This window comes from Musa acuminata, chromosome BXJ1-3 (assembly GCF_036884655.1).
Source record: "Musa acuminata AAA Group cultivar baxijiao chromosome BXJ1-3, Cavendish_Baxijiao_AAA, whole genome shotgun sequence".
NCBI classification, from domain to species: Eukaryota; Viridiplantae; Streptophyta; class Magnoliopsida; order Zingiberales; family Musaceae; genus Musa; species Musa acuminata.
Window position 1 is genome coordinate 12,927,958 of NC_088329.1, and position 27,285 is coordinate 12,955,242.

A 27,285-nucleotide genomic window follows, 5' to 3' on the forward strand; every position below is an offset into this window, starting at 1 on the left:
GAACAGGCGCTCATAGCGATTCAGTGTTTGGGCCACGACACCCCGTCTCCATGTGGGATGGCAAGCCGTTGCCCCCCAAGCCTGTAGGCAAAGTGGGTTGCTGGCGGCTCTTCGTCAGAATGGGCTACGAGGTTGATCGTCATTGAATGCTCTTGCGACATCAGGCTCTCCTTCTAGTACCAAAAATATTGTGGAACTTAACGTCGTGGCATAGGAGTCGACACGGCTAGGTTCCGCCCCGAAGATGCAGGGTCGCCCACACGAGGATCTAATGATGTGGCGAAGGAACCAAGTCGGGTCTGGGAGCACCTCACTGGTCGGCTCGAGGTGAGCCTTCGATTGCTGCTCCTCCCTGCCAAGAAAAGGTCAATGTCAGGAGGGGGATTCCCGATTTGACCTCTCCGAAGTTAACTCAAGGTGGTATATAGGTGTTTGAGGTGTCTTTTTTGTTAGTGGGGAGGAGATTGGCTTTTATACTTGTTTGTCGAAGGGTCAACCATATGAGGCTTATTAATGATCTATGATACCTTGGGAGGCCGACACATGCTTTCTGTGTGACACGAGCCAACCTGTATGGCTCCGTACTATGCGGCACCACCTTGCATCATCGCGAATGGCTTGAGGTAGGGCAGCACTGTCTCGTACAGATCCAAACAGCACGAGTACAACTTCCATCACCCTCAGTGCTAAGGTGCTTTGGGTGCTTTGGCAGCGTGTGTGCACCACATCAGTCATAAGGAGGCTGTCGTTGGTTGCCATGCAAGTCACGCCAAAATATGTCCTATCGGATAAAAAAACACGAAATCAACTCTAATTAGAAGGCATGACACGCCCAGTGTGTTCCCCGAACCTGAAGCATGCGAAGTATGTCTACGGCATGGGGCTTATAACGTTTCTTTGATGCTCGAATCTAGAAGCAGCGAGCTTGTGAAGTCGATCACACGTATGGTCTACACGTAGAGAGTCGAAACACGGCGTTTAATCGTTGCTTTGTCCGCATCTGCGGCGACCTTTCGGCCATCAAGTACCAATCGTGGCCGTATACTTGGAAGTAGACTTGAATACGGATTGACAACATTATCAATGGGAAACTTATGTCATGAATATGAACTCGTGAATCAGTCTAAATAAGGCAGCTCTTCTGCGTATGAACATGGAAAGAGTCGCACTACATCTTCTTCCTATGTTGTTCAAAGTGCCGTCGTGATTCCAAGTTCAAAGCGTTTATTTATCTTCTATGTAGATTGTTACGGTGGACGACATGAGATTGAGACGACAGCAGCCTCTTAAGCCTGCTTATCATATGAAAGCGAACGCCTGGAGTCAATCGCATGCGCCATCAACTCTGATGAGACGTGGAGAAGGGGAAGAAAAAGAGGAAAGGAATAACAACTTGGAAAGCAGCTGTTTTGCACGCCAGTTGGTGTCTGACAGTTGGCTGACTTTTGCGATGACTGGTCAAAGCGGAAACGTAGACTCGATGCTGCGGACGGCTAACTACTTATTAGTGTCTCCCGTCTCCTGTCCTACTCTCGGGAGAGAGAGAGAGAGAGAGAGAGAGAGAGAGAGAGAGGCTACGGAAAGGCCAAGGAAGGGGAATGGGGAACTGCGTTTGGCCTTCCTCAAGATCTGCAAGTCCTGCAGATACCACACCATCCAGTCCAGGTATTGCCAGACAGAATCAATCGGCAAAGGTTCTGCGGAAGGAATCGAGATTGAATCTGTTTTTTTGGTCTTTGTTGGGATCAAGTTTCGCTATACTTCGCTCATCTTTTTGCTGAAATTGCTCGAGTTTCCATCTTTACATGCGATTTGAGGATGTCTTTCGATTCGCTTTGTTTTCGCTGCTCTTTCTAGGTTCTGTTCTTCCCCTCTGCCCCTCCCCCCTTGGCCTCTTCCATTTACAGAACGAACAGAATGATTCCGTATCCGTCAATCCAAACTGGGGCTTGGAATTTGCGGTCCAATTTTGGATTTTGACTTGGACCACATGAGCCTCTTCTGATTTCGTCAAGATTCATTTGATTTCGTGGTTCACATGGCAGTAGCTGAAGGAGATATTCCTCTTGTGGCATCGCAGGGCGGTCGACACCCAAGACGGGCAGTAGCACCACAACCACCGGGAAGCTGTCGAGCCCCAGCAGCAGCAGCACCTTCGGGCAGTCCACCGGCAGCAGCAGCGCGAGCATTGATGAGGTGTTTCCCGATGGCCGGATCCTGGAGGCGCCCAACCTCCGGATCTTTTCCTTCGCCGAGCTGAGGACCGCCACCAGGAACTTCAAGCCGGAGATGGTTCTCGGAGAAGGCGGATTCGGGAAGGTGTACAAGGGGTGCGTGGAGGAGAAGACCCTGAACCCTGCCAAGAGCGGCGTGGGGATGGTGGTCGCCGTGAAGAAGCTGAACCCCGAGAGCATGCAAGGGCTGGAGGAATGGCAGGTGCCCTCTCTCCCCTCCCTCGCTCACTGAAACAAGCTTCCAATGCTTCCCTCTCTCACCATGTGGCTGGTGGTTGCAGTCTGAAGTAAATTTCCTGGGGAGGCTGTCACACCCAAACCTCGTCAAGCTGATGGGGTACTGCTGGGAGAAGGAGCTCCTCCTCGTGTACGAATACATGCCCAAGGGAAGCTTGGAGAACCACCTCTTCCGAAGTGAGTTCGACCCTCCATGTCCATGAGTCATTCTGTAGCTGTCATGAATCCATGTTGATCAGCATATGGTTCTTGTGCACAGGAGGAGCAGCGTTTGAGCCACTCTCTTGGAGCATAAGGCTAAAGATCGCCATTGGAGCAGCTCGAGGCCTCGCGTTCCTGCACTCTTCGGAGAAGCAGGTCATCTACCGCGACTTCAAGGCCTCCAACATCCTCCTCGACGCGGTAAGTCTCCGCCATTAGTGGGCCTCTTGCCTCCCTCTCTCGACAAGCCTTGATCGAAGTCTGCTTTCCTCATCCCTTGCGCAGAACTACAACGCCAAGCTCTCCGATTTCGGCCTCGCGAAGCATGGCCCGACCGGCAGTGACTCACATGTCACCACGCGCGTCATGGGAACCTACGGCTATGCGGCACCGGAGTACGTCGCCACTGGTACGCGTCTCACCCCGCCCACTCATTCATGGTGTGGATTGTGAGGCTTATCATGAACAGTGATCGCATTCTACCAAGCTCATGAACTGGCTTCTTCCATGGATCAGGTCATCTGTATGTGAAGAGCGACGTGTATGGATTCGGAGTCGTGCTGCTGGAGACGCTCTCCGGCCAGAGAACACTGGACCCCAACCGGCCGAGCGGGCAGCACAACTTGGTGGACTGGGCAAGGCCGATGCTGGCCGACCGGAGGAAGCTGGCGCGACTGATGGACCCGCGGCTGGAGGGGCAGTACTCCTCCAAGGGGGCTCTGCAAGCGGCGCAGCTCACCCTGCGATGCCTCGCGGGCGACCCGAAGAGCCGCCCGTCCATGAAGGAAGTGGTGGAGACGCTGGAGCACGTCGAGGCAATAAAGGGGGGGTCGAGAGAGCCCAGAAACACCCCCCAGCGGTCGGTTGCGGCCGAGGCTCCCTGCCGCGCCCATGGCCGGGCCGCTCCGCCGCTGCACCCCGGCGGCGCCGCTGCTCGGCAGCCCCACAGCGCGAGATGTCGATGATGAGTGGATAGCTTCTGCTGCTTGTAAAGGTTAGTCTTGTTATTGTGAGTTGTAACCATAGATTGTGTTCAGGGAGTCGATGATCAAATGGAAGGCGTTTGTCATCTCTGATGTATCATAGGAACAAATAAATGGGATTATGGAGCCATTAGATTGAGAGTGGAGGCACTCTACATATGGTAGATTTCAGACATGCAAAACTCACCCTATAGAAGCCACGAAGCCATTTTTCTTATGTTCTACTTGTAATAAATACCCTTAGTTTAATCTGACATTCAAAGTGAAGTGAAGGAAGAATTGAATTGAATTGAATTATAACTAATTAATAGATAAAAATTTTTTTAGTTATTTTATAAAAATTAAATCATGATAAATAATATTAGAACCGACCTAATAATAACCAACATGATGAGAGATACAAATGCATATCATGGACTCCACACTATGGATCAATTATTTCATTTATTCGGATCATCACACTAAACACCTTTTTTTTTATATAGAAAAAAAGAAATTTTGAATCACTGGATTTTATAGAAAGTGATGTTCTAATGATGGGGTTGATAATTATTATCAAACAAAATTCTATATTAGATAGCAGAATCTTCAACTTTAAATGGAAATGGTTGACAAATCAATTCATAAGATTGAAACAATTTATAGGCATATGATCATACAAACATCTATACATGAAGCTGGTGAAAAATAACACATTCCATTGATACTTAATTTACAATAAACTGGTAATAATGAAACTAGTATGAAATCACCTATTGTGCATGCGTTGCATTGCATAAAGAAGCCTTGGCCTTTCCAGCAGTCACAATCATCCTGCACAGAGAATATGGCATTTAGAAAACCCCACAAGTGCTAGTGGAAGAAAAGGTTCACTTCCACTAAAGATTATCTATCGATATTTCAGCACATTCTGCATTTGCAAAGAACTGTTTCCATATTGCTATTTCCTGTTCAGATAATTGATAGCGATGATTCTTGGGAGGCATGATATAATGGTGAGAAGCCACAAAGACAAAAGGAGATGTCTCTTGAGCACTTTTAGGCAGAATGGATACTGCACACAAACTGTCTTGACATAAACAAATGTGTGTGCTGGTGCATGTGTGTTTGATATGCATTATATAGATGAAAGAAGTACTATTTTATTATATATATGAACTAAAATAATAATCAGTCACATTCAGAGCTTTTTCTCAATTGCATCAAGACAAAAGTGCAATGCTCAAGATATTATTTAATATTTAACTCATCCCCCCATTTAATGCATACAACTATAAAACATGCGGTTCATATTTCAATGATCTGATCCATAAGCAGAATCTTAGCAGGGAGATGAACAGACAGTCAGTCATGCATAATAGTGGAATATGTAACATTACTTCATAAAAAACTGGCCATAAGACTTGGATGAAATAAGTCGACATGAATATGATAAGACTAGGGTTTTATGATAGAAGAAATGAGAAAAAAAGAGGATGATCACGGGATGGACCTTTTAGGGTTTATCAAAAGATTAAATAATATGTCATTGATAGGTTAAAAGAAATAGATAAATCCTTATATATAGAGTTCCACCTATAATCTACTAGCACTTGAATTTTTAATAATAAATAAATATTAAATAAACTCATATCCAACTCTTATCGAACTAAACAAACTCAACAAAATATTATTCAAAAGCTAAAAAAAATAAAGGGATCCTAAAAATTCCTTCCCCTTCAAATTAATCTTGCCCTCAAGGCTGAGCAGCATTAAACTCGGGGAGCTTCTCTTTCAGTACTTCAGTCACAGGGTATCTATGACGCATCACAACCCGTTGATCAAGTACTGTCTCTACTTCTTGATAGTATAAGCAATAGGTTAGCCTTTCAGTGTAGTAGTCATTGTAGTCTTCTAAAGGACCCTCTCCATCCGATAGCTAGTGATAGTTGTGACCTTACTTCCACATCTTCCCTTTAGGATCACCTGCTTTCTATTAATAAAAAACTTCATGATTAGTTTAGAAAAATTCCAAGAAACATCACCTATGATAGTCATTTAATTCTAAGTACAACTTTAAAGTCTTCCAAGGGTAGCAAAAAGAAGTCCACAAGCAACTCTTGGCCTTGTATAATCAATTTTATCTTCGAACATTTGCTATCACAAGTTAAAATACATCGATCAGTGAACTTTACTTTGAATTTGTCACAACCTTCAATGTGATAGGCCGATTGATCAGCAACCTTACTATCCATAAAATTATTAGTGCTATCAGTATAAATCAAAATTATAATATACTGATGTTCTATAGTTTCTCCAACTTTCATAGTTTGTGGGTTAGAGTAGTTGGCTAATGCATGCACTATATGAATGATAGGTCCAACATCTTCATCAAAATATATACCTTCATGATCGGAGTCCACATTATTAGCTTCTGATTCCTCCATAATTGGTTCAATCATCAGAAGTTACCCTTATTTACATCGGTGTTCCCTACTCCACTTTTCATCATAGTGCTAGCACAAACCCTTCGTTGATCTTTCCTTGAGTTCTTCTCGGGTTAGTCTTCGAGTGTTATGGTTTCGATTGGGAATAGATAGGGCGGATGGCTTACTGATCTTCTATTTATTGTCATTCTATTTTGATAATTTTTCTTGCTAATTTTTTCCTCATGTAAACGTGCAAATGACATTGCGACTGTCATAATATGGGTTTGACGAGCTTTAACTTCACACCGGATATTTGGATTAAGTCCTTCGATAAATGTATTCACCGGTTGTCGTTCAGACTAATATCTGGCTTGATTTGATAATCATTCAAATCTGCTCTGATATTCTAACACTATGGAAATCTCACGAATTTTGACGATCTGCCCATCAATATTCTCATATTCGAATGATCTAAAACGAATAATAAGTCCTCTCCTGAATTGTTTCCACGAGAGAACCCCATAGCAAGTTTTATATCAATCATACCATTAGATTGCATCTCCATCTAGCCGGATTGAGACTATTAGATTACATCCGACCATCTAACTGGTCGGAACTTCATCTTCCCATCTTGGAAATTCCACCTTCATGCGTGGGTAGCTTATGTCCTACTCTTGGTTCCTTTTTCATATGTCTCTGATAAGACCCTAGGGTTTTATCATGGAAGGAATGAGAGAAAAGGGGATGATCACTTCGAGAGGATCGACCTCCTAGGGTTTGTCAAAAGACTTAATAATATTTTATTATATGCTGAAAAGAAATTGTTACATCACTATTTATAGAGTTCCACCTAGAGTCCACCAGGACTTGGACTCTTAATAATAAATAAATATTAAATAAACCTCTATCCGATTCTAACTGAATTAAATAGACTCAATAAACATTATTCAAAGGCTTAAAAAATAAAAAGGATCCTAACAATTCCTCCATATTCAAATCAGTCTTGTCTTCAAGGTTGAGCAGCATCAAACTCGAGGAGTTTCTCTTTCAGTATTTCAATCACAGGGTATCTACGGTGTATCACAACCCGTTGATCGAGTAAGTATAGTCTCCACTTCTTGATAGTGTAAGCAATAGGTTAGCCTTTTGGTGTTGTAGTCTTCTGAAAAACTCTCTCCATCTGATGACTAGTGACAGTTGTGACCTTATTTCCATATCTTCCCTTTAGGATTACTTACTTTCCATTAATAAAAAATTTCATGATTAGTTTAGAAAAATTCCATGAAACATCACCCAAGGTTGAAAGTTATTCAATTCCGAGCACCACTTCGAAGTCTTCCAAGGATAGTAAAAAGAAGTCCATAAGCAACTCTTGGCCCTACAAAATTAGTTTAATCTTTGAGCACTTGCTATCACATGTTAAAATCCATCTATCGACGACCTTTACTTCAAATTTGTTACAATCTTTAATGTGGTAGGCTAATCGGTTGGCAACCTTACTGTCCATAAAATTATTAGTGCTACCGGTATCAATCAAAACTATAATATGTTGATGTTTCAAAGTTCCTCCAACTTTCATAGTTTGCAGGTTAGAGTAGCCGCCTAATGCATACACTGTATGTATGATAGGTCTAACATCGTCATCAGAATACATACCTTCATGATCGGAGTCTACATTGTTAGCTTCCGGTTTCGCCTCAATTGGTTCAATCATAAGAAGTTGCCCTTGTTTACATTGGTGCTCCCGACTCCACTTTTCATCACAGTGCCAGCACAAACCCTTTGCTAATCTTTTCTTGAGTTCTTCTCGGGTTAGTCTTCGAGTGTTACGGTTCCAACTGGGAATAGATGGGGCGGGTGGCTTGCTGATCATTTGTTTGTTGTCACTTCTATTTCGACGATTTTCCCTGCTAATTTTTTCCTCATGTAAATGTGCAAATGATATCACAGCGATCATAGTGCGGGGTTGACGAGCTTTGACTTCACACCGAATATCTGAATTAAGTCCTTCAATAAATGTGCCCACTAGTTGTCGTTCAGATCAATCTCTGGCTTGATTTGATAATCTTTCAAACATGCTCTGATATTCCAACACTATAGAAGTCTGACGAATTTTGGCGAGCTATCCATCAATATTCTCATATTCAAATGGGCCAAAACGAATAAGAAGCCCTCTCTTGAATTGCTTTCACGAAGGAACTCCGTGGCAAGTTTTATACCAATCATACCACTGGATTGCATCTTCATCTAGTTGAATTAAGGCTATTTCTACCTTGGATTCTTTTGGGGTCCTGTGAAAGCGAAAAAAAAATTTCTGATCTAGAGATCCAACTGGTTGGATTCCTATCTTCCCATCTAAAAAATTCTATCTTAATGCATGGGTAGTTGTGTCATGATCTTGGAGCCCTTTTCTTGTATCTTCAGATCTGTTCAACGTAGAACTTGAGTCCCCATCTTGTTAAAATTTCCAGTAGGCTCTTTTTGAAATCATTAAGTATTTCTTACAATCGATTCTCAATTCTGATTTCCAATGCTTTTATTTGTGCTTTCACTGAGTTATCGGTAGCTATTACATAAGACTACAAATATATAATCCCCGATTCCTATTTTTGGTGTCGGGTCAAGGGCATCAATACTGCGGTGACCGGTGGCTGCGGCGGCTGTGACAGAACAAGGCGGGGATGGTTGAGTGGCCGAAGATGCAAAGGATGGTGGACTCAGTGGGCTGCGGCTGGGATTGCCCTACTTCACCTTTTCTTCCTTTCCTACTGCGGTGGCAACCGGTCGTTGCTCGCTAGTCGAAAGAAGAGGAAGCAGTTGTGGCGCGGTTGGGAACAATGCTCTATTTATGCCGTTGCGAGAAGGGAAAGTTGCTGTCAAGGTTGAGAGGCAGTAGTGGCGGTGCGATTGGGAGCAAGATCGCTGAGGGCGAGGAGCAGCAAAGGGTCGCTAAGGCTAGGCGCTGCCAGGGGGTGGTCTACTGGCCGGGAATAGCGATGGCGGCTCTTTCTCGCTCGAGCGAGATGGGGCAACGAGGAGGGAAGGTCGCTGGCCGAGGATCAGCGATAGCGGTGGTCAAGCGACCGGGAAGTAGCGATGGCGGTGGAGAAGGAGGCAGTGAGGGTCATGGCAGGGATGCGGCGGCGGTTGTCATTGGCCGAGAAGTTACGATGGTGGAGCGGGGAAACAGGGGTGCGTGGCTGTCGGCGCCTGCTCTGTTTCTCCGAGAAGCAGTGGCGATGATGGAGAGGGGGAGGTTGTTGGCAAGGGAGCAACGACGGCAATGAAGAAACGAGCGACGGTGGTGGAGAAGGGGAGTAGGGGTGCGGGCTAAAACAAGGGTACGAACCAACCTTTTCTCTCTCTCTCTCTCCCTCTCTCTCTCTCTCTTTTAGTCGATGATAACTGCAATGAGAATGCCGAGGATCACTGCTCTGATATCAAATGATAATACCCTAGGATTTTATCATGGAAGGAAGGGGAGAAAGGGAGATGATCACTTCGAGAGAATCGACCTCATTGATCACTTCGAGGGGATTGACCTCCTGGGGTTTGTCAAAAGACTTAATAATATTTCATTGTCTGCCGAAAAGAAATGGTTACATCACTATTTATAGAGTTCCACCTAGAGTCCACTAGGACTTGGACTCTTAATAATAAATAAATATTAAATAAACCTCTATCCGACTCTAACTGAACTAAACAGACTCAATAAACATTATTCAAAAGCTCATAAAATAAAAAGGATCCTAACTGTCTCTAGATTGGTTCAATGTAAGACTTAAGCTTTATCTTGTTGAAACTTACTGAATCTCTCCAATAGACTCCTTTTGAAATCATTAAGGGTTTCCTGCAGTCAATTCTCAATCCTAGTTTTTAAGGCTTCTAATTGGGTTTTTACTGAGTTATCGATAGCTATTGCATAAGACTACAAATCTGTAATCCCCAACTCCTGTTTTTGGTATCGAGTCAAGGGCATCAGTGCCCTATCTGGTGCTGCTACTATGACTGTTGTGACACCAATCAATGGTAGCGTTGTGGGAGTAAAGGGTTGCTGTGAGGATGCCAATGAATCCCTAGGTGCCGAGAGGCTAGGAGGCGATGATGGTGGTGCAGTTGGGAGCAATATCGCCACGGTCACTACGTGGAGGATCGCTACTGTCGAGGGCTGGGAGGCAGCGATGCTCGCTGTGGTCGTTGCATGGAGGGATCGCTGCGGTTGAGGGCTGGGAGGCGGCGATGGTGATGCGGTTGGGAGCAACGCCGTCAAGGGCTCACTGCGATTGTTGGGAGGCAGTCGCATAGCTACGGCGGGATGGGACACTAGCGACCATGCAATTAGGCTAGGCACTGGTGATCCTGGCCAAGGGCGACGAGGGGTGGTACTCTGGCCGACAGCAGCGGCGGTGGTCAATGGCGGGAAAGAAAAAGGTTGTGGGAGAGTCAATGGTCCTTGCAAAAACCGTAGCCTCTGTGCAGCGGTGTGCCGAGCGAGGAAGGGCTCGACTGGGAAGCCACAGGGATCGCACGGCTGGTTAGCAATGAACGCCGAGCGATCGCGAGCGACCGAGGGCTGAGGCTGCGGTAGGGAGAAAGGGGAGAAGCAGCGACAACGGTGGGAGGAGGACTTCTTTTTTGTTTGCTCGCTCTGAAGCAACGGCGGCGATGGTCGTTGGCCGGGAAGCAACGACGACTAGTGACGATGGCTTGGCTGGAGGGAACGTTGGTGGCGATTGCTCGGTTTGAGGGATGGGAACCAGTGATGGGTCGCCGAGGGAGACGATTGCTCTGCTAGGAAGGAACGCCGAGGGTTGCGACAGAGATGGGATGCGATGGCCGCTGGCCGGGAGGCAGCGACGATGGTGGTGGCAACCAGCGACTGCGGTGGCCGCGACAGAGACTATAGCTGGGCTTCTTTCTCACTCGAGAAGGATGTGGTTGCCGATTTTTTTTTTTTTTCTGAGATTCTGATAACTACGACAATACTGCAGCGAGAACGTCGAGGATTGCTACCAAATGATAAGACCTTAGAATTTTATGAAGAAAGAGATGATCACTTCGAGAGGGTCAACTTTCTTGATCACTTCAAGGGAATCAGCCTCCTAGAGTTTTTCAAAAGATTGAATAATATTTCATTGATAGGTTAAAAGAAATAGATACATCCCTACTTATAGAGTTTCACCCAAAATACAGACTTTGACTTTTAATAATAAATAAATATTAAATAAACTCTTATCCACTAATGACATATCAATCTGAGAAATAAAATACCAGCTGGTACAACTAATCCACTAACAATATCTAATCCTACATTGTATTAGAATCGCCTTCGTTATCAAGGATGTTTGCCAATAACTTCAAACAAAATCCTCTTTCTAGTTTTTTCACCAATAGCTTGCTCAAATTAGAGGACAGATGGGATGATCCAGACACAGTAATTCTTTGGAGACAAGACCTATTCAAGTACTGCAAGTTTCTTGGGGTTAACTTGCCAAGAAAATATTTGCTATTATTCTCACATCAAATGAGAAATAATAAGTAGAAGCCTTATACATTAAAGGAAAGCTTATTTCCTAAATAGCCCTAGAAATCAGTGATGAAGATTAACTCACAGCTTGCTTCCACTAATCTTGAAAAGGCTTTTTTCCATGGCCTTCACCTTCTCCCGCAGGACAAATTTCTGAACCTTTCCTGTTGAGGTCTTTGGAAGATCTTCAAAAACAACAGTGCGAGGTGCCATGTAATGTGGCAGCCTGGCGCGGCAGAATTTGATTATATCTTCAGCATTAGCACTAGAACCTTCCTTTAACTTCACAAAAGCACAAGGTGTCTCTCCCCAGTGCTCATCTGGACGTCCAACAACAGCTGCCTCGAGGACTGCAGGATGACTAAATAGCACAGACTCCACCTCGATCGTGCTTATATTCTCCCCACCAGAAATTATGATATCCTTTGAGCGATCTTTCAGTTGTATATAACCATCAGCATGTCTTACACCAAGGTCCCCAGACCGAAACCATCCCCCAGCCATTGCTTCCTTAGTTGCACTCATATCTTTGTAGTAACCACACATGATAGTGTTGCCTCTGAACATTACTTCTCCAATGGTTTTAGCATCAGCTGGAACACTCTTCATCGTAACTGGGTCTTTGACATCTACTTCCTCTAGTCCAAGATGCTGGAGACCTTGCCTGGATTTTAGTCTTGCACGCTCCTCTGCAGGGAGCGAATTCCACTCTGGCTTCCATGTGCAAACTGTACCGGGGCCATAGGTTTCAGTGAGGCCATATGAGTGGGTGACATGGAAACCGAGCTCCTCCATCTTGAAGAGAACATTGGGCGGTGGTGGTGCAGCACCGGTCATTACATTGATCCTTCCAGGCAGTGGTTTCTGATCAGCGATTGAGGCATTCACGATCATGTTAAGAACTGTTGGTGCACCACCCATGTGGGTTACCCTGTGCTGGGCAATGTTATCAAATATAGCCTTTGCAGAGATATTTCTCACGCAAATGTTAGTGCCACCTTGTGCTGCCATGCCCCATGTAAGGCACCAACCATTGCAGTGGAACATGGGCACAGTCCATAGATACACCGGCATTGCAGTCATGTCATTCAGAAGGATGGTTGCAACAGCATTCAAGTAGGCCCCTCGGTGACTGTAGATAACACCTTTGGGCCTGGATGTAGTACCAGAGGTATAGTTCAGAGAGATTGGGTCACATTCATCAGCAGGCCATTTGATCTCAAATTGTGGAGATGCCGTCGTCAGAAGAGACTCATATTCCATATTACCTGAAGCAGCAGAACTACATCCGGTTGATTCTGAGATCATGACCAGAAGAGGCAGCTTTACTTTTTCAGCAGATAAAAGTTTGAATGCTCCTTGGACGACTTCAAGTAACTGGTGGTCAACAAACATGACCTTAGGCTCACAATGCTTGAGGAGGACAGATACCATGGCCGAGTCATGACGTGTGTTAAGTGTGCAGAGAATTGCCCCAGCCATCGGGACACCGAACTGTAATTCGTACATTGCCGGAATATTTGGAGCAAGCACAGCCACCTGATTAAAAAGTCCAGATGGTTATAACAGTGACTGAAGTCACTGAACATGATGTGTCAGCAACAAAACTACGACATCCAATTGCCAATTAAACTTGCCTCCTTTTGCAAAGCAGTGAAAGACTACAGGACATTCGAAAGTGGAATAATTACGAAAGGTATACCACAGCAACAAAAAAGAAAACAAGCCATAATAATGAACAAGAGATGTTTTAGGGTCAGATAATATAGAGGCAAGAGAGACGATAGCTTTGATGGAATTAAACATATTCAAGTATCATAAAGAGATTAATTTCATCAAAAGAAATGTTCATCAAGAGGGAGATTCATTACATCAAGAAAAAAAAAAAGATTAAATATCTATGAAAAGATAAGTCAAATTGATTATTGGTTCTTGAAAAGGTTTATTTAAAGAGAATGATTCATTTTGAATATAATTAATATAATATATACTTGGGGACTATATAAGCCCCATATGTTAGGTCATGAAACAGATAGAGTTTCTGAAATTGTAAAGAGTTTCTTGAGAGAAATATAGAAGATAAAAGTTTGTCCTACTTTTCCTCTCCATTCTTCTTATCAACTTCAATATTTGGTATCAGAGCATAGGTTAAGCTATGGTCTCTTTCCCAAATACCATCCAAATTCAGATCCCCAGATTGACAAAAGAAAATTATGATATATGGTGCATCCAAATGAAGGTTCTTCTAGACTCCCAAGATGTATGAGAGTTTGTAAAAGATGGATATGTTGAACTAAGTCCGGTAGAAGAATGAGCAATGAATGCTTTTGCAAGAAAGCAACTCAAAGATAGAAGGAAAAAGGAGAAAAAGGGTTTATACACGATCTACCAAGGGCTTGATGATACAATGTTCGAGATCATCGCTCTAGCAAATACTTCAAAGGAGGCTTGGGAAATGCTTCAAAAAGCATTTGGTAGTGTTGATAAGGTAAGTCTACAAGTTTTACGAGCGAGTTTGAAAAATTACAACAAGGTACTTATGAAACTATTTCTGATTACTTCTCAAAAATCATTTCTATTTTTCATCAAATGAGACGAAATGATGAACAAACAAGTGATCAAAGAGAAATAAAAAAAATACTGAGATCTCTAGATCTAAAATTTGATTTTATTGCTGTTACGATTGAAGAATCTAAAGATTTGAAAAAAAATGTCTTTAGAAAAACTTATGAATTCCCTTCAAGTTCATAAACAAAGGATTACAAAAAGAGGAGAAGACAAAACTATGGAGCAAGCACTACAAACAAAGCTTACTTTTGAAAATAAAGATGAATCAAATTCTCAAAAAGGAAGAGGATGTGGAAAAAGAGGAAGAGGAGGTAGAAATTAGACCAATCAAGAATCTCCAAACAATGAAGATGGTGGAAAAAATTCTAGCCAAAAAGGCAGAGGTTATGGTCGAGACTGTGGACATGGTAGAAACTCTAAAAGGTCTGAAATACAATGCTATATTTGTAAAAGGTATGAACATTACTCCTATGAATATTATTATAATCCTAACAACCAAAGTGAGAAGGCTAATTTTGTTGAGGAAAAAAAAAATGAAAATCAAGTTTTGCTAATGAGTTATGATAATTTGAAAGATGATCAATCTATGACATGGTATCTAGATACAAGAGCCTCAAATCACATGTGTGGCATCAAAGAGTTATTTTCAAAAATGGATACAAGTTATTCCGGGAACATTATATTTGGTGATTTGTCTCAAAGACCAATAAGAGGCAAATATAAAATTCTCCTTGAACTTAATAATGGCAAAGAATTATGCATTTCAGATGTTTATTATGTTCCAAATATGAAAAATAATATTCTAAGCTTATGACAATTACTTGAAAAAGATTATAATATTGAGATGAAAGATATGACTCTCTCAATTTGTAACAAGAATAAAACATTGATATCACATGTCAAAATGGCAAAGAATAGAATATTTCCTCTACATTTATGTATTTTTTATCAGTCAAATTATTTTAAAACAAATATTGTGGATATTTCTACTCTATGACATCTTAGATATGCTCACTTAAATTTTGAGACTTCGAAACTTCTAGAGAAATATAATATGGTGATAGGAATGCCAAGATTTGATCGCCTATCAAAATTATGTGAAGTATGTGTCATGGGTAAGCAAGAAAGAAACTCTTTCAAAGTCAGAAGAACAAAAAAAGCATGGCATCAACTTGATCTGGTGCACTCAGATGTTTGTGGCCCTATCAATCCATTATCGCTTGGAGGAAGCATGTATTTTCTTTCCTTCATTGATGATCATAGTGACAAAACTTGGGTTTACATGTTAAAAGAAAAGAAAAAAAATTTAAGCAAATTCAAATAATTTACGAATTTGGTTAAAAAACAAAGTTGTTGTAAGATTAAATGTTTAAGAATAGATAGGGTGGTAAATATATATCAAATGAATTTAAAAGTTTTTATAGAAATAATGGAATTCTACATCAATTCACCATGTCATACACACCTCAACAAAATAGTGTCTCAAAAAGAAAAAATAAGACTATCCTTAATATGGTCCATGTTAAAGGAAAGAAAAATTCCTAAAGAATTTTGAGGAGATGTTGTTGCTTGTGCTTTATATGCTTAACAGGTTTCCGACAAAGCGAATTGGTAATATTACACCAGAAGAAGCATGGAGCTTACAAAAACTAAGAGTTAATCATTTGAGAATTTTTGGAAGTGTTGTATTTGCCAAGATACTAGAAGAAAAGAGAACAAAATTGGAGGATAAAAGTTAAAAATGCATTTTGCTAGGTTATCCTAAGAATTTCAATGGTTACAAACTCTATAATTTTATCACAAATAAAGTTATGATGTCAAGAGATGTTCTGTTTGACGAACATCAGATTTGGAACTGGAAAAGTGATGAGCAGCATAAGAAAGCTATAGCTTCAGAAGATGATGAAATAATATAAGCAAGCACCGAAGTGGCTTTGCCGGAATCATCACCTAGATCAGCTAGGTCACATGATTCAAGAAGTCCGATTATAAGAAGGACAAGATCGATTTATGAGCTATATGATGTGACTCGAATGATTGATACTAACAATGAAGAACTTTTTTTATTTTATCTTTTTGCACGATATGATCCATTAACCTTTGAAGAAGCTTATAGAGAAGAAAAATGATGACAAGCTATGAATGAAGAGATTCAGCCATTAACAAAAATGATACATAGGAGCTTACTGTACTTCTAGAAGACCACCAAGCTATCGGTGTTAAGTGGATCTTCAAAACAAAATAGAAATGCAAAAGGGGAGGTGGAGAAATACAAGGCCTGATTGGTTGCAAAGGGATACAAACAATAATATAGGATTGACTACGAAGAAGTATTTGTACCAATTGCTCGATTGGAGACAGTAAGATTACTTCTCTCTCAAGCAACTTCTTCTAGTGTTTGTCATGCAATCTGGCTAAGAAGATTACTCCAAGAATTTCATATGCCACGGGAGAATTCAATCAAGATTTATGTTGATAACAAATCAGTTATTGCCTTAGCCAAGAATCCAATCTACCATGAAAGATCGAAGCATATCGACATAAGATTTTATTTCATGAGATATCATATCAAAAATAAAGAAGTGGAGCTACATCATGTCAAGACAAGTGAACAAGTGGCCGATATACCTACAAAACCTCTTAAATTTGAAATATTTCAACAACTTCGAAAGAAACTTGGCATGTTAGATGGAACAAGTTTAAGGGAGGAGAATGTTGGAATTAAACATGTTCAAGTGTCATAAAGAGATTAATTTCATCAAAAGAAATGTTCATTGTATCATTAGGGAGATTCATTACATCAAGAAGAAAAAATAGATTAAATGTCTATGGAAGGACAAGTCAAATTGGTTATTGGTTCTTGAAAAGGTTTCTTAAAAGAGAATGATTCATTTTGAATACAATTAATGTAATATATCTTTGGGGACTATATAAATCTCATATGTTGGGTCATTAAACATATAGAGTTTCTAAAATTGTAAAGAGTTTCTCGAGAGAAATATAGAAGATAAGAGCTTATCTTACTCTTCCTCTATTTGATAACTTCATCCCTTCTTCCTATCAACTTCAACAAGCTTCACACACAAGAATTAGTTGAACAAGTTCATAATTTAAACTCATGTCAAATTGTTTAATTCATTTCCAAGAAGTTGATATGCAAGGAGATTACTTACTTCTAGTATTGGACATACTCCCAAGTTTCTAGGAAAAATTCCGCCCCTTGTTATTTTTTTTTATAGAGCATTTTATATTATGTTAAGGCCAAGTTGTTTTATGCCATGATAGATAGCATGCCCATACTCTTACAGCGAGGCATGATACCTTGCCATGCCGGTTGCGATAGGCCAACAGTTATTCTAGCCACCTCCTGTATGGACGACCATCACTTATACCAGACATCTGTCTAGCATTTGCGTTTCGAACAATGCTGACACATGCCGATTGGCAGAAGTAACATCCATCAAGCCATATTCAAAGAAAATTAATAAAGATAGCAAATATATCATATGATATTTTCCTGACTGAAATAGAATAACATCATAGGAGGATCCTTAATTGAAGAACCAATGGTTTACAAACAAAAAATAAAAATTAGTTGAACTACTCGTGTGCAACAAACTCACCAACAACAAAAAGAAACCAAACATGAAATAAAAGAACAAATTGAAATAATGTAACGCTTAGGTCATGATTTACAATGTGTCTCTAACAACCAAGACTGCTTTTCTATCAACAAGAGGATGAGTTCTATTCACTTCAATCTTTTTATCTCATAAGTTAGGACATGTGACATGCCTATAAAGGATAACCAAGATTGCTTTCCCATTAAAAGGTGCATGAGGTCCATGCAGTTAGATCGATGGATGCTCCATATATGCATCCGTCTAGGTTCTTAATAGTGAAAGAGCTAGGAAGGGCAAACCTAGAATTACAAATTTAGTAAATATTCCAGTCAATTGTCTGGTGCTGCATTCCATATCAAATACTGCAATACTATCTAGTTGGACAAGTCATTGTCATCCCCCGTATGTCCTCATACCACTCGAATTTTATATCACCAAACAGTGACTGTTGGAAAGGTCAATGTGATCCGGAATTGATTTATCTACTGTGAAGAGCTCCATCTCATCTCATAAATAATACTAAACAGAGATACAACCATCGAGCATACTATTCTGGCCCACTAAAATTTCTAAGCAGCTGTTTCATACTAATCAGAACAAAATAGAAAAAAAGGGGAACAATCCAGCGACAATAAAATCATAAGCAGATAATGTGAGAGCAAGCATCAATATCGAACTAATAATCTACAACAAGTGTAATTAGGAAGAGGAAGAGATAATTACGACGTCGCCACGGGAAACCCCCAACCGGGCGAGAGCGGAGGCGAGGCGGAAGCAGCGGCCGCGCGTCTCCCTCCACGTGTAGGCAACGGAGCCATGGACGACGGAAGTCCGGTCGCCATACACGAGGGCGGCGCGCTCCAGGAAGCTGATGGGCGACAGGGGAACGTAGTTTGCCGGGCATCGGACCGATGCCTCCATCTCGTGCACTCGCAGCTTTGGTTAGCGCCTCCCGGGCGCGCGGTGTCTATTTAAGGAGAGGGGGGGCGCAGGGGGGGAAAGCTCGATGGGCGCGGCGCAGAAGGCGAACATTGTCGCCTGGCTCGCCCACCAGAACAGATGTACTCGCCGACCAGAACAGATGTACTGTTCCGCTTCTCGTTACAGGTCATTGCTTACGCAGACATCATGAAGCCATTGGCATTAAGACTGTGGTGATGGAAGTGACCTGTAATTAGTTACTGTGAGTGGCATGATTTTTATATTTTTAAAATTTATATTAAAGTTTTATACTTGTTAGTCTAATAATTTTTTTTATTTTTTATTTTATAAAATTATCTTTTTAATGAGTCTCAATATTTCACTTTTCACATGTATAAATGTCTCAATATAATTTTTAAAAATTTAAGGATCGAAATATTAAAATAATTAATTATAAAAAAATATATATATATAATTAATCTTGAAAAAGATGGGATTACTATGAAATAATATCACATAATCGAATCAATGGGATGCGAACATGATCGTATTAGCCGATGATAAATAAATAAAACATACATGAATAGATCATCTTTCATCTGCTTATTTGAACTTGACTATGATGAATAGTTTGATAAAAATAAATTTATTTATATTTTTATGCCATTTAGATCTAAGTTCTAAGCTCGCAAAATTAATTGTTGATTATATTTAAAGAATTAAAAAGATCCAATTACAACATAAAAAAAGAAATGTTCGTTTTGAAGTAGACAAACACAAGTGGCTTGCGATGTCACCTACAAGGGACCTTTTTACCTGCACGGGAACTACTTGAACGCTCGCTACGTGTCTGAGAGTGAACACTAGTGTTCATCTGGGCAAGCTGCATTGTTGCATTGAAGTACTATCCATTTCTTTAGATTGTTAAAGCCATCCACAAGTCTTAAAAACACTTCGTCCCGAGCACTGGAATTTCCACCCATTGTCTCAAAGTCACGGACTGGTCTGACTGGTACAAAATGCAAGCAAATGCCTACCTTCAGAGCTACGATGAGTCTGCTTGATCACAAAGTTGAGTTACAACTTCAGATACTGATTTGTTTGGTACCAAAGATCCTAACAATTTTTCCAGCTAAGTGTGCCGTATATAACTCTGCTAGATTTAATTCAACTAAATCAAAGCTCATGCGGTTGGAAGACCACAAGTGTGCCAAAGCTCAACCTATAACAGTGCGCCAGATGAACAACTCCATTTCTCCAAAACTTCTATCTTAATTAGATCAAAATTCAAAGAAAAAACAGGAGACAAACAGTCTTAACCAAACAAACCTTTCTGTAGACGCATGAGTATTCAAGCAAATTATCTGGGGAGTAACATGAGCAGCTTGCAACTTGTAATTCTGGCTGTCGGTTGAAACCGTTTTCTTTTATTGGAAATGAAATGACATCTAGATGCCTTTACATTGTGCTTCACAAGATCCAAAACATAATTGCTTAGGCTATTGACAATACATGAAGGTCCCAATCCATAAAACTCGGCCAAAGGAGATGGTTGACGCTTGCCGAAATTTCCTGCTCCATCACAATTAGCAGATATACAAGAGTACAGGTGGGTTTTTTTTTTTTCGCTGCAATGGTAACTGCCTGACTTATTCCATGCAATGCCAACAAAAATGCCAATCTTATAGTGCATAGGCTTGCAATTTTGGTTCTCTCTGCAAACACATAATGATGTCCATGGTGAAATCTAGCGACTCTCCGGTAAAATATCCTCAGTCCTTAGTGATCCACCTACGTCCATGGATCTCATACCGACCATGACCAAGATCACTACTGTCTCCACCTTCCGCACTTGTATATCCTGATTTTCTGCGATGTCTTCTTCCTCTTTTAGACCCACTGTCGCTATTACTTCCATACAGTAATGGGTCATCGATTCCACGAACAACCCGCCTGGAAGGAGGAGATGACCCTATGCAACTATCATCCTTGGTTCTCAACTTCTTATCATGCTTTCTTATGTTCTCAGATATCTTGTGAAGCTTCTCATTGAACCGTGTGAAACCCTTCTCCATGGGCTCCACTGCATGGGTGACTGTAAACTTCAAATCATTTACAATCTGCAGAAGACAAAAACAAGGTTCTGTAAAACGATCAACTACAGAAAAAGTAGAAAGTACCATTATAAGCAGATAAGTTTCTCCTCCTGTGTTTGCTTCCCAAAACAAGATGTATACCACTTTTCTGCAAGATTTAAATCCGACCTTCAGGTTGATGTGCCATACACTTCAATGTCTATCAACTTCAAAGGCATCTTCACCTCAACCAATAATAAGTAGCACCAAAACTACCACAATTATGATTGTTTTCATCTCTAATAGAAAAAACAAACAACCTATGCTAAAAAATTTTAATCCGTCATAAGGATTCTTCAAATTCATCTGAAACATGATTGGATTACAACTAATCAGGTTTTCCCCCACAGGCTGAAAAAACAGTCACTTAGCCTCCTCTTCTATTCTGATTTATAAAGAGATTGACAGCAAGTAACCATGGTAGAACCAAAGATAAGACTACAACCTTTGACTAAAGAAACCATGTGACCTAGAGTATGGTTTGTGTGATGGCACAGAAATTATGAATACCAACAATGCTGCACTTCCCAGAGAAGTTTTAAATGATTATCTCAATTTCTTGGCTGTCATTTAAACTATAACAGTTAGGAGCAGTGATCTCAACTTGCAAGCCACTGCCAATCAAATTCCATGTACTAGGGCCATTGACCATCCCAGATTTACAATGAAGTTTTTTACTTGCTATGCAGATAGTGAAGTTAGCATCAAAAATTAATTTATACAAGTCATACAAGAAAAAGTGAACGGAATTAGAAATTCCATGGTTCCAGAAGCACATAATGCTAAAACCAATTGGAGAGAAAAAAATATGCTAGATGTAAATGAACCTGTAGGTTAAATCTACATCCAGGCACCTTGCACCATCAGTTATGACCCTTCTTCGAGTGGACCCCATTTTTGTTATTGTAGGACCTTACAAGAATAGCAGACTTCTGTGCAAGGTGTGTGAAACTTGATGTTGCTTAGGCAAACATGCAAGTCTACTACCCTAGAGCGGCAGTTTGACCGAACAAGGAACAAAGATACTGAAATGCAGGAAGACTAACAAAATTCCTAACCAATCCTTAGTTTGAAGGACAACACTATTTAGTCAAGCATGAAAAAAGAAAGAGAGAAATTGGCACAAAATGGAACAAAATAGTCAACATGTAATTTAATTTTAGTACTCAGAACACAGGATATGCATAAAAAGATCAGTAATATGTTTCAGCTTTGCTATGTAATGGAAAAGAACACTTTTTGGGTACATAACAAAAGCCCACATCTAAATTTGATATAATGAAGAACACTCGCTGTCACACCAACATCTACCAATCCTCATATGGAAATGCAAACTGCAAAAAAAAAAAAAAAAAAAAAAATCCTACATCCAGATATGTGTCTGATATAATGAGAGTGCTTAGATAGAAGAGCCCTAAAATGAGTCCAGATTGGAATTGTGAACCTTGACAATAAGAGCATGGTGGCATGTAATATGAGAGAAAGACTAACATACATATTCTCCTCCTCCAAGAACAACATCACGAACACTTTCTCTAATGGCTGTCGTGCTCTTGGTACCAATATCAGGCTGGGGAAGTCTAAGCTTTGTAGGTCTTTCACAGTCTCTGACCTCATCAGGGTCTAAAGGGCAGTCCAAAGATGCATAGTTTCCAAGAACTGAGACACCTCCAGCAAAGCAGACATCCATTAACTTGTATGGCTTGGCAGGGAACACATAGAGATGGACAACGGAAGCAACACACATCTGTGCTGGAAGAACAAATGGGTCTATTAGAGTTTTTGCCTTAGTTTCCAAAAATATAAACTGAAAATAAGAACATTTTACAAACTGATCATATAGAAATTCCATGGAACTTGCTACAAGAAAACATGTATGAGTGCAATTATGTAGGTATCTGATTCCTATAAAGAATAAGAAAAATTAATAAAACAACACCAAAAAATACACATGATAAATTATTACTGCATGTTTTATCAACAATCAACGGCTTTCCATTTCTTATAAAGTCGAAACAAAATAAACAGACTATAACATTTTCTTTAACATATACAAAACAAAACACGAGCCAATGTCATTGACAATGCAAATTATTACATAGGCTCAATCCAATTCAAGGCACGGACCTAATCTGTGGAAATTAAAAAAAAGAAAAAACAATATGTTAGATCAATGAAACAACAAAAAGTACCTCTATACAAATAATGAAGTCCTGAACACTTGATTTGAACTGTAAACCTTGGGCAATAGGGCTCTTAAACAAACCCCAACTATAAAGTAGTGCAATTGCCACATCTTGCCACCATGTCAAAAAGACGATTGATTTGAACATCACGAATTTAGCCAGTGGTTTTATATGAGCTAATTCATCTGATGTTGCAGCATAAAATTGTACTAAACAGTATAATGCCCATGACTGACTGAAATTGAGAACAACAGCCATGTACGGGTACCTACAGAATCAGTAAAATCTCATAATTTGTCACATTACATCAATCAAAATCAGACACTTAACATGTAACACACAGATGATGAATATTATGACAGGAAACAGTCTTTTCCATATGGCGAAAATGCATACCATGATTATCATCCGAATGCTTCACCAAGGTTCGAAATACCGTACCGTACTGGCGTTTCGACGTTTGCTCGGTATGATACGGAACGGTATACCGAGCGGTATATATATATATATATATATATATATATATATATATATATATATATATATATATTTTATTTATTTAAAAGCCGACGTCGAATCGCCTCAGCGGCGTCGCCTTTTCCTTCCCCACGCGGGGCGACGTCGTCGAGGCGACGTGACGTCGCCTCGTTTATTTAAATTATATATATATATATATATATATATATATATATATATATATATATATATATATATATAAGCGCCTCGACGACGTCGCGTTGCCTCGGTGACGTCGCCGAAAAAGGCGACGTCGCCGAGCCTTTTTCTAAAAATATATATATATATATAAATAAATATATAAATATATAAATAAATATTATTTTATTTTTATTATTCGTTCCGTCCGATAATGGGCGGTCTGCGTACCGGTATACCGTTGGACCGGTACATACCGTCCGTACCGGGCGATATTATTTGGTATTGCTTACCTTGTGCTTCACATTCTGCTATCTACAATAGAAGGCACCACATTGAATTTCAAAAAAGATTTAAAGCAACTTATAGATAAGAAACACAGCAAAAGCACACTAAGAGGAAAATCAAGCACAGACAGGATGATTTATTCTAGTCATTCGATGTTTAACTTCAGTCAACCTTATTAATTGACAACTTTGGAGCATAAGAACTTTGTAATTTATGATAGACAAACTGGGGATGACAATGAGTTAAAAATAAATGCTACTTAAGTTTTCTCAAATATATACAGTTAAAACAGCACTTGTTTCAATGAACCACATCATATCAACTTAGCCTTCACTTACCCGCAAGTCCATTTAAACTCCCCATCACAATATACTCCAAAAGCTTCAAAAAATACAGCTAAAATGGCAGTTACAGTCTTTATTATCATCTGTACAAAAAAGATAACACCATATGAATCACACCCTTCACAGATAGGTATAACAATTTTCAGGTAAAAAAACTTACATATTGGACAATTCCAATTTTGATAATCTGGTAAAACCACTCGCCTAGTCTCCATGGCTTCAAAATATAGTTCATCAGAAAAGGATGCTTTATGACTCCCTTCTCAGAAGCATTCTCTAATAAGGGTGTATTAGAAATTGTGGCACCCTGCCTCTTCAAAAAATCGATTGTTCTCTCTTCCCCACCTAAAGAAGAGCAGGACTGCAATCAGAAATTACAGCTAAATCCTATCAGGGAAAACACATTACACACTCATATCATTGATCAATTAAATATCTACCATCAAGCTGGAAGGCTTAGGAAGTTCCTGACTATGTTGATGACTATGTTGCCACCATCTAACATATGTAATACAAAAGCTACTAAATGGTCATCCTCCACAAATAAGCATGTATTTTTAAATATTTAAAGTGTTAAACACATTAATATGACCATCTTACTGCATAACACCAAATGGAAACGAAATCTTGGTGATCTAAATAATCATGTGACCAATTGTTAATCTTCTAGAAAATTGTATCTAGCGATATAAAACTAAAAAGTCTCTTTTTTTTACTCTATGATGATCCCAGCATGTCGCTCCACCTAAAGTTCTGACAAAGCTTCTGCCAGTTTAATGAAATTTTCCCGCAGCCAATAGTACCCTGGTGCAATAGTAGTAACTCCTGGTTAAAAAAGTAAAAACTGGACACTGAGTTTTATGCTCATCCAAGTTTAAGAAAGACTCAAAACTTGCATAGCCTGGTCAGTTAAGGAATAGCCATGAAGATGTGTGACAATCCATATGCTCAATGCAACAATAGACTGTATATCAATTATGGTATCAAGATGACCTTGGTTCATCTTCATGATTAAAGCTTGATATAGCGAAGTATTAGGTGAAAAAGAATGTTTGATGATCAACTATATCCTCTCTAAGATAGATGCACGATCATGAAACTTTTCTTAATAAAGCAATCATTTCTGTTCTATTCTAAGGATGAGAACTAAGTGGCATGCAAGGTTGCAAATTATCAACACCAAGAAAAACATATCATAGACTTTCTCTAAATGAGAAATATCAAACCATCAGGAAACACAGGAAAATGAGACCCACTAGCCAATTGAGCACAAACGACTCATTGTGAAAATAAAAAAATGGATAAAACATATATATATCAAGAAAGAGATCAAGTTTGAAGGAGAAATGACACAAATAATCTTCATCGACAAATAAGAACTAGAGACAGATCATCTAACAGGATCTTCTCTAAAAAGGAGGCATACCCAGGCAGGCAACAAGATATCTTCCAAAGCAATACATGGCAAAGGCCTCATAACAATCACGCAGAATCTCACAATCAACACTGACCGATGGATTCACCAGTGATACATACTACAATAAGAACAAAAAGAAGATTCAGCAGTCTTTCGAACATATAATTGCAGCACCACCATTATAAGAAAGTGTCATATATCACTGAAAAGAAAATTTCATCCTTTAAAATTGTTGTTGGTGTTGGTTAGCAGTCAAAAAATGCATATTGTACTTGTATCTTTAATTCAAACCCCCATATCTTCTTTAAGACTTTAAGCCAAAACCCTCAAGTGATGACAAAACTCACCAACTCAATGGCATACCAATGGTCCATTAAGATCACCACTTTTTAATTATGCTCCAGTGACTAATGATCTTACCGATTCAATGGCGTAGCAAGGAACCATTAATATCACGCCAATTAGAAACTTCTGCTCCTGCAAGAATGTAGGCCAAACAACAATAAGATTACAAGATAATAAGTACTCCAAGCACATATTGAACAAAAGAAGGAAGAGAAGAAGTCGAGCAACCTCGGGGTTCTTGTATGCAGAAAGGTGTTGGAATAGAAGGAACATGGAAAGGAAGAGTGTGACAACTACCGAAACACCACCAACAGCCGTGGCCCATATGGGCGGGGAGTAAGATAAGAGACTCTGGAATAGCTTCTCCGTTATCTTCATGGGGTAGAACGACTCTCAACTTCCCTGAGAACTCACAGCTTCTGAGGATAATTCTAACCAAAAATAGATCGTCAAACACATCTTTATACTCGATCAGTGGACTGCAAGCAAATTCAACAAGTGTTCATCAATATTCAGCCTCATAGGTCAAAAGAATGACCAAATTTGGCGACAAAACGACTCATCAATTGTGCCAAATCACAAGATCGATCACCTTGCAACAAAGGGTAAACCCGAGAAGGTAACAACGCATGTTAAGAGCCCACAACTCCTCAATCTATTCAAACCGCAATCTAAACCCAAATCATGAGAACGAGAACCGAAACCAACCAAAAGATTTCACATTGGATCAAGAATCAAAATAACCGCAGAATCGCTTCGCGGAGCTGGAATTGGAACAGACGAAGAGGAGAAAGATCAAAACCTAGAAGGCAAGGGGTGGAGAGTAGGGGAATTAGCGCGCGTGCCGTCCGCCTCTGCACCGATCGAGGCATCCCGGTTCGAAGTCCTTCTTCCTCTGGACGACAGAGGGAGGCGATGAGATGCCACTTGGCCGGTGCGATTGGAAACGAACGGACGGCAGAGATCTGAATCAAGATGCGATAGCGGTGTGAAACGTAGCAAGGGGTGATTGTGCGTCTTCCTGATCGCGATGGACGGTGGAGGAGCGACCTTAGGATAACTCGGTGAACGGTTGATCGAACGCTGTATTGTACTATTTCGTGGCGAAATAATTCCTTTTTTTTAATCTGTTTTCTCGTGTAAAAGAATGAAAATATAATTCGAATATTAATTTTTTTTTCGAAAGGAATAAAGTTGGATGATTTTTCTAAAAA

At 40.2% G+C, this 27,285-nt stretch overlaps 3 protein-coding genes across 6 annotated transcripts; 1 reads left to right on the plus strand and 2 right to left on the minus strand.

The window, feature by feature from the left end:
- Positions 1–1,540: 1,540 nt before the first annotated feature.
- On the plus strand, positions 1,541–3,812 carry LOC135623486 (probable serine/threonine-protein kinase PIX13). Its single transcript, XM_065126514.1, has 6 exons — positions 1,541–1,665; positions 2,081–2,436; positions 2,516–2,648; positions 2,731–2,873; positions 2,958–3,081; positions 3,189–3,812. Exons 1-6 carry the CDS (start codon positions 1,599–1,601, stop codon positions 3,635–3,637), a joined length of 1,272 nt encoding a protein of 423 aa, XP_064982586.1. The 5' UTR covers positions 1,541–1,598; the 3' UTR covers positions 3,638–3,812.
- Positions 3,813–11,419: 7,607 nt separating this feature from the next.
- LOC135623493 (butanoate--CoA ligase AAE1-like) lies at positions 11,420–18,876 on the minus strand. The gene is made up of 2 exons (XM_065126522.1): positions 18,505–18,876; positions 11,420–13,129 (listed from the first exon to the last, which is right to left on the minus strand). The coding sequence occupies exons 1-2, from the start codon at positions 18,700–18,702 to the stop codon at positions 11,672–11,674; spliced, it is 1,656 nt and encodes a 551-aa protein (XP_064982594.1). The 5' UTR covers positions 18,703–18,876; the 3' UTR covers positions 11,420–11,671.
- A 1,224-nt stretch (positions 18,877–20,100) lies between these two features.
- LOC103978304 (protein LAZ1) lies at positions 20,101–27,028 on the minus strand. Of its 4 annotated transcripts, none has more exons than XM_009394056.3 (9): positions 26,874–27,028; positions 26,300–26,550; positions 26,147–26,203; positions 25,736–25,844; positions 24,470–24,654; positions 24,304–24,392; positions 23,030–23,291; positions 22,333–22,584; positions 20,101–20,822 (listed from the first exon to the last, which is right to left on the minus strand). In XM_009394056.3, exons 2-9 carry the CDS (start codon positions 26,447–26,449, stop codon positions 20,475–20,477), a joined length of 1,452 nt encoding a protein of 483 aa, XP_009392331.1. In that variant the 5' UTR covers positions 26,450–26,550; positions 26,874–27,028; the 3' UTR covers positions 20,101–20,474. The 4 variants fall into 4 exon arrangements, with proteins under 4 accessions (XP_009392331.1, XP_009392332.1, XP_064982619.1 ...); XM_009394057.3 differs by lacking the exon at positions 26,874–27,028 and adding an exon at positions 26,664–26,866; XM_065126547.1 differs by lacking the exon at positions 26,874–27,028 and having other exon boundaries at positions 24,470–24,670; positions 26,300–26,383.
- Positions 27,029–27,285: the final 257 nt, after the last annotated feature.

Coding starts and splice junctions, on each gene's coding strand:
- LOC135623486 (XM_065126514.1), top strand. CDS start 1,599: ATGGGGAACTGCGTTTGGCCTTCCTCAAGATCTGCAAGTCCTGCAGAT. Junction 2,437..2,515: donor AAGGGCTGGAGGAATGGCAG/GTGCCCTCTCTC, acceptor TGGTGGTTGCAG/TCTGAAGTAAATTTCCTGGG. Junction 2,649..2,730: donor GGAGAACCACCTCTTCCGAA/GTGAGTTCGACC, acceptor TCTTGTGCACAG/GAGGAGCAGCGTTTGAGCCA.
- LOC135623493 (XM_065126522.1), bottom strand. CDS start 18,702: ATGGAGGCATCGGTCCGATGCCCGGCAAACTACGTTCCCCTGTCGCCC. Junction 13,130..18,504: donor GGGTTTCCCGTGGCGACGTC/GTAATTATCTCT, acceptor CTTTTTAATCAG/GTGGCTGTGCTTGCTCCAAA.
- LOC103978304 (XM_009394056.3), bottom strand. CDS start 26,449: ATGAAGATAACGGAGAAGCTATTCCAGAGTCTCTTATCTTACTCCCCG. Junction 24,655..25,735: donor ATATCTTGTTGCCTGCCTGG/GTATGCCTCCTT, acceptor GCTCTTCTTTAG/GTGGGGAAGAGAGAACAATC. Junction 23,292..24,303: donor GAGTTTAAATGGACTTGCGG/GTAAGTGAAGGC, acceptor CTGATTCTGTAG/GTACCCGTACATGGCTGTTG.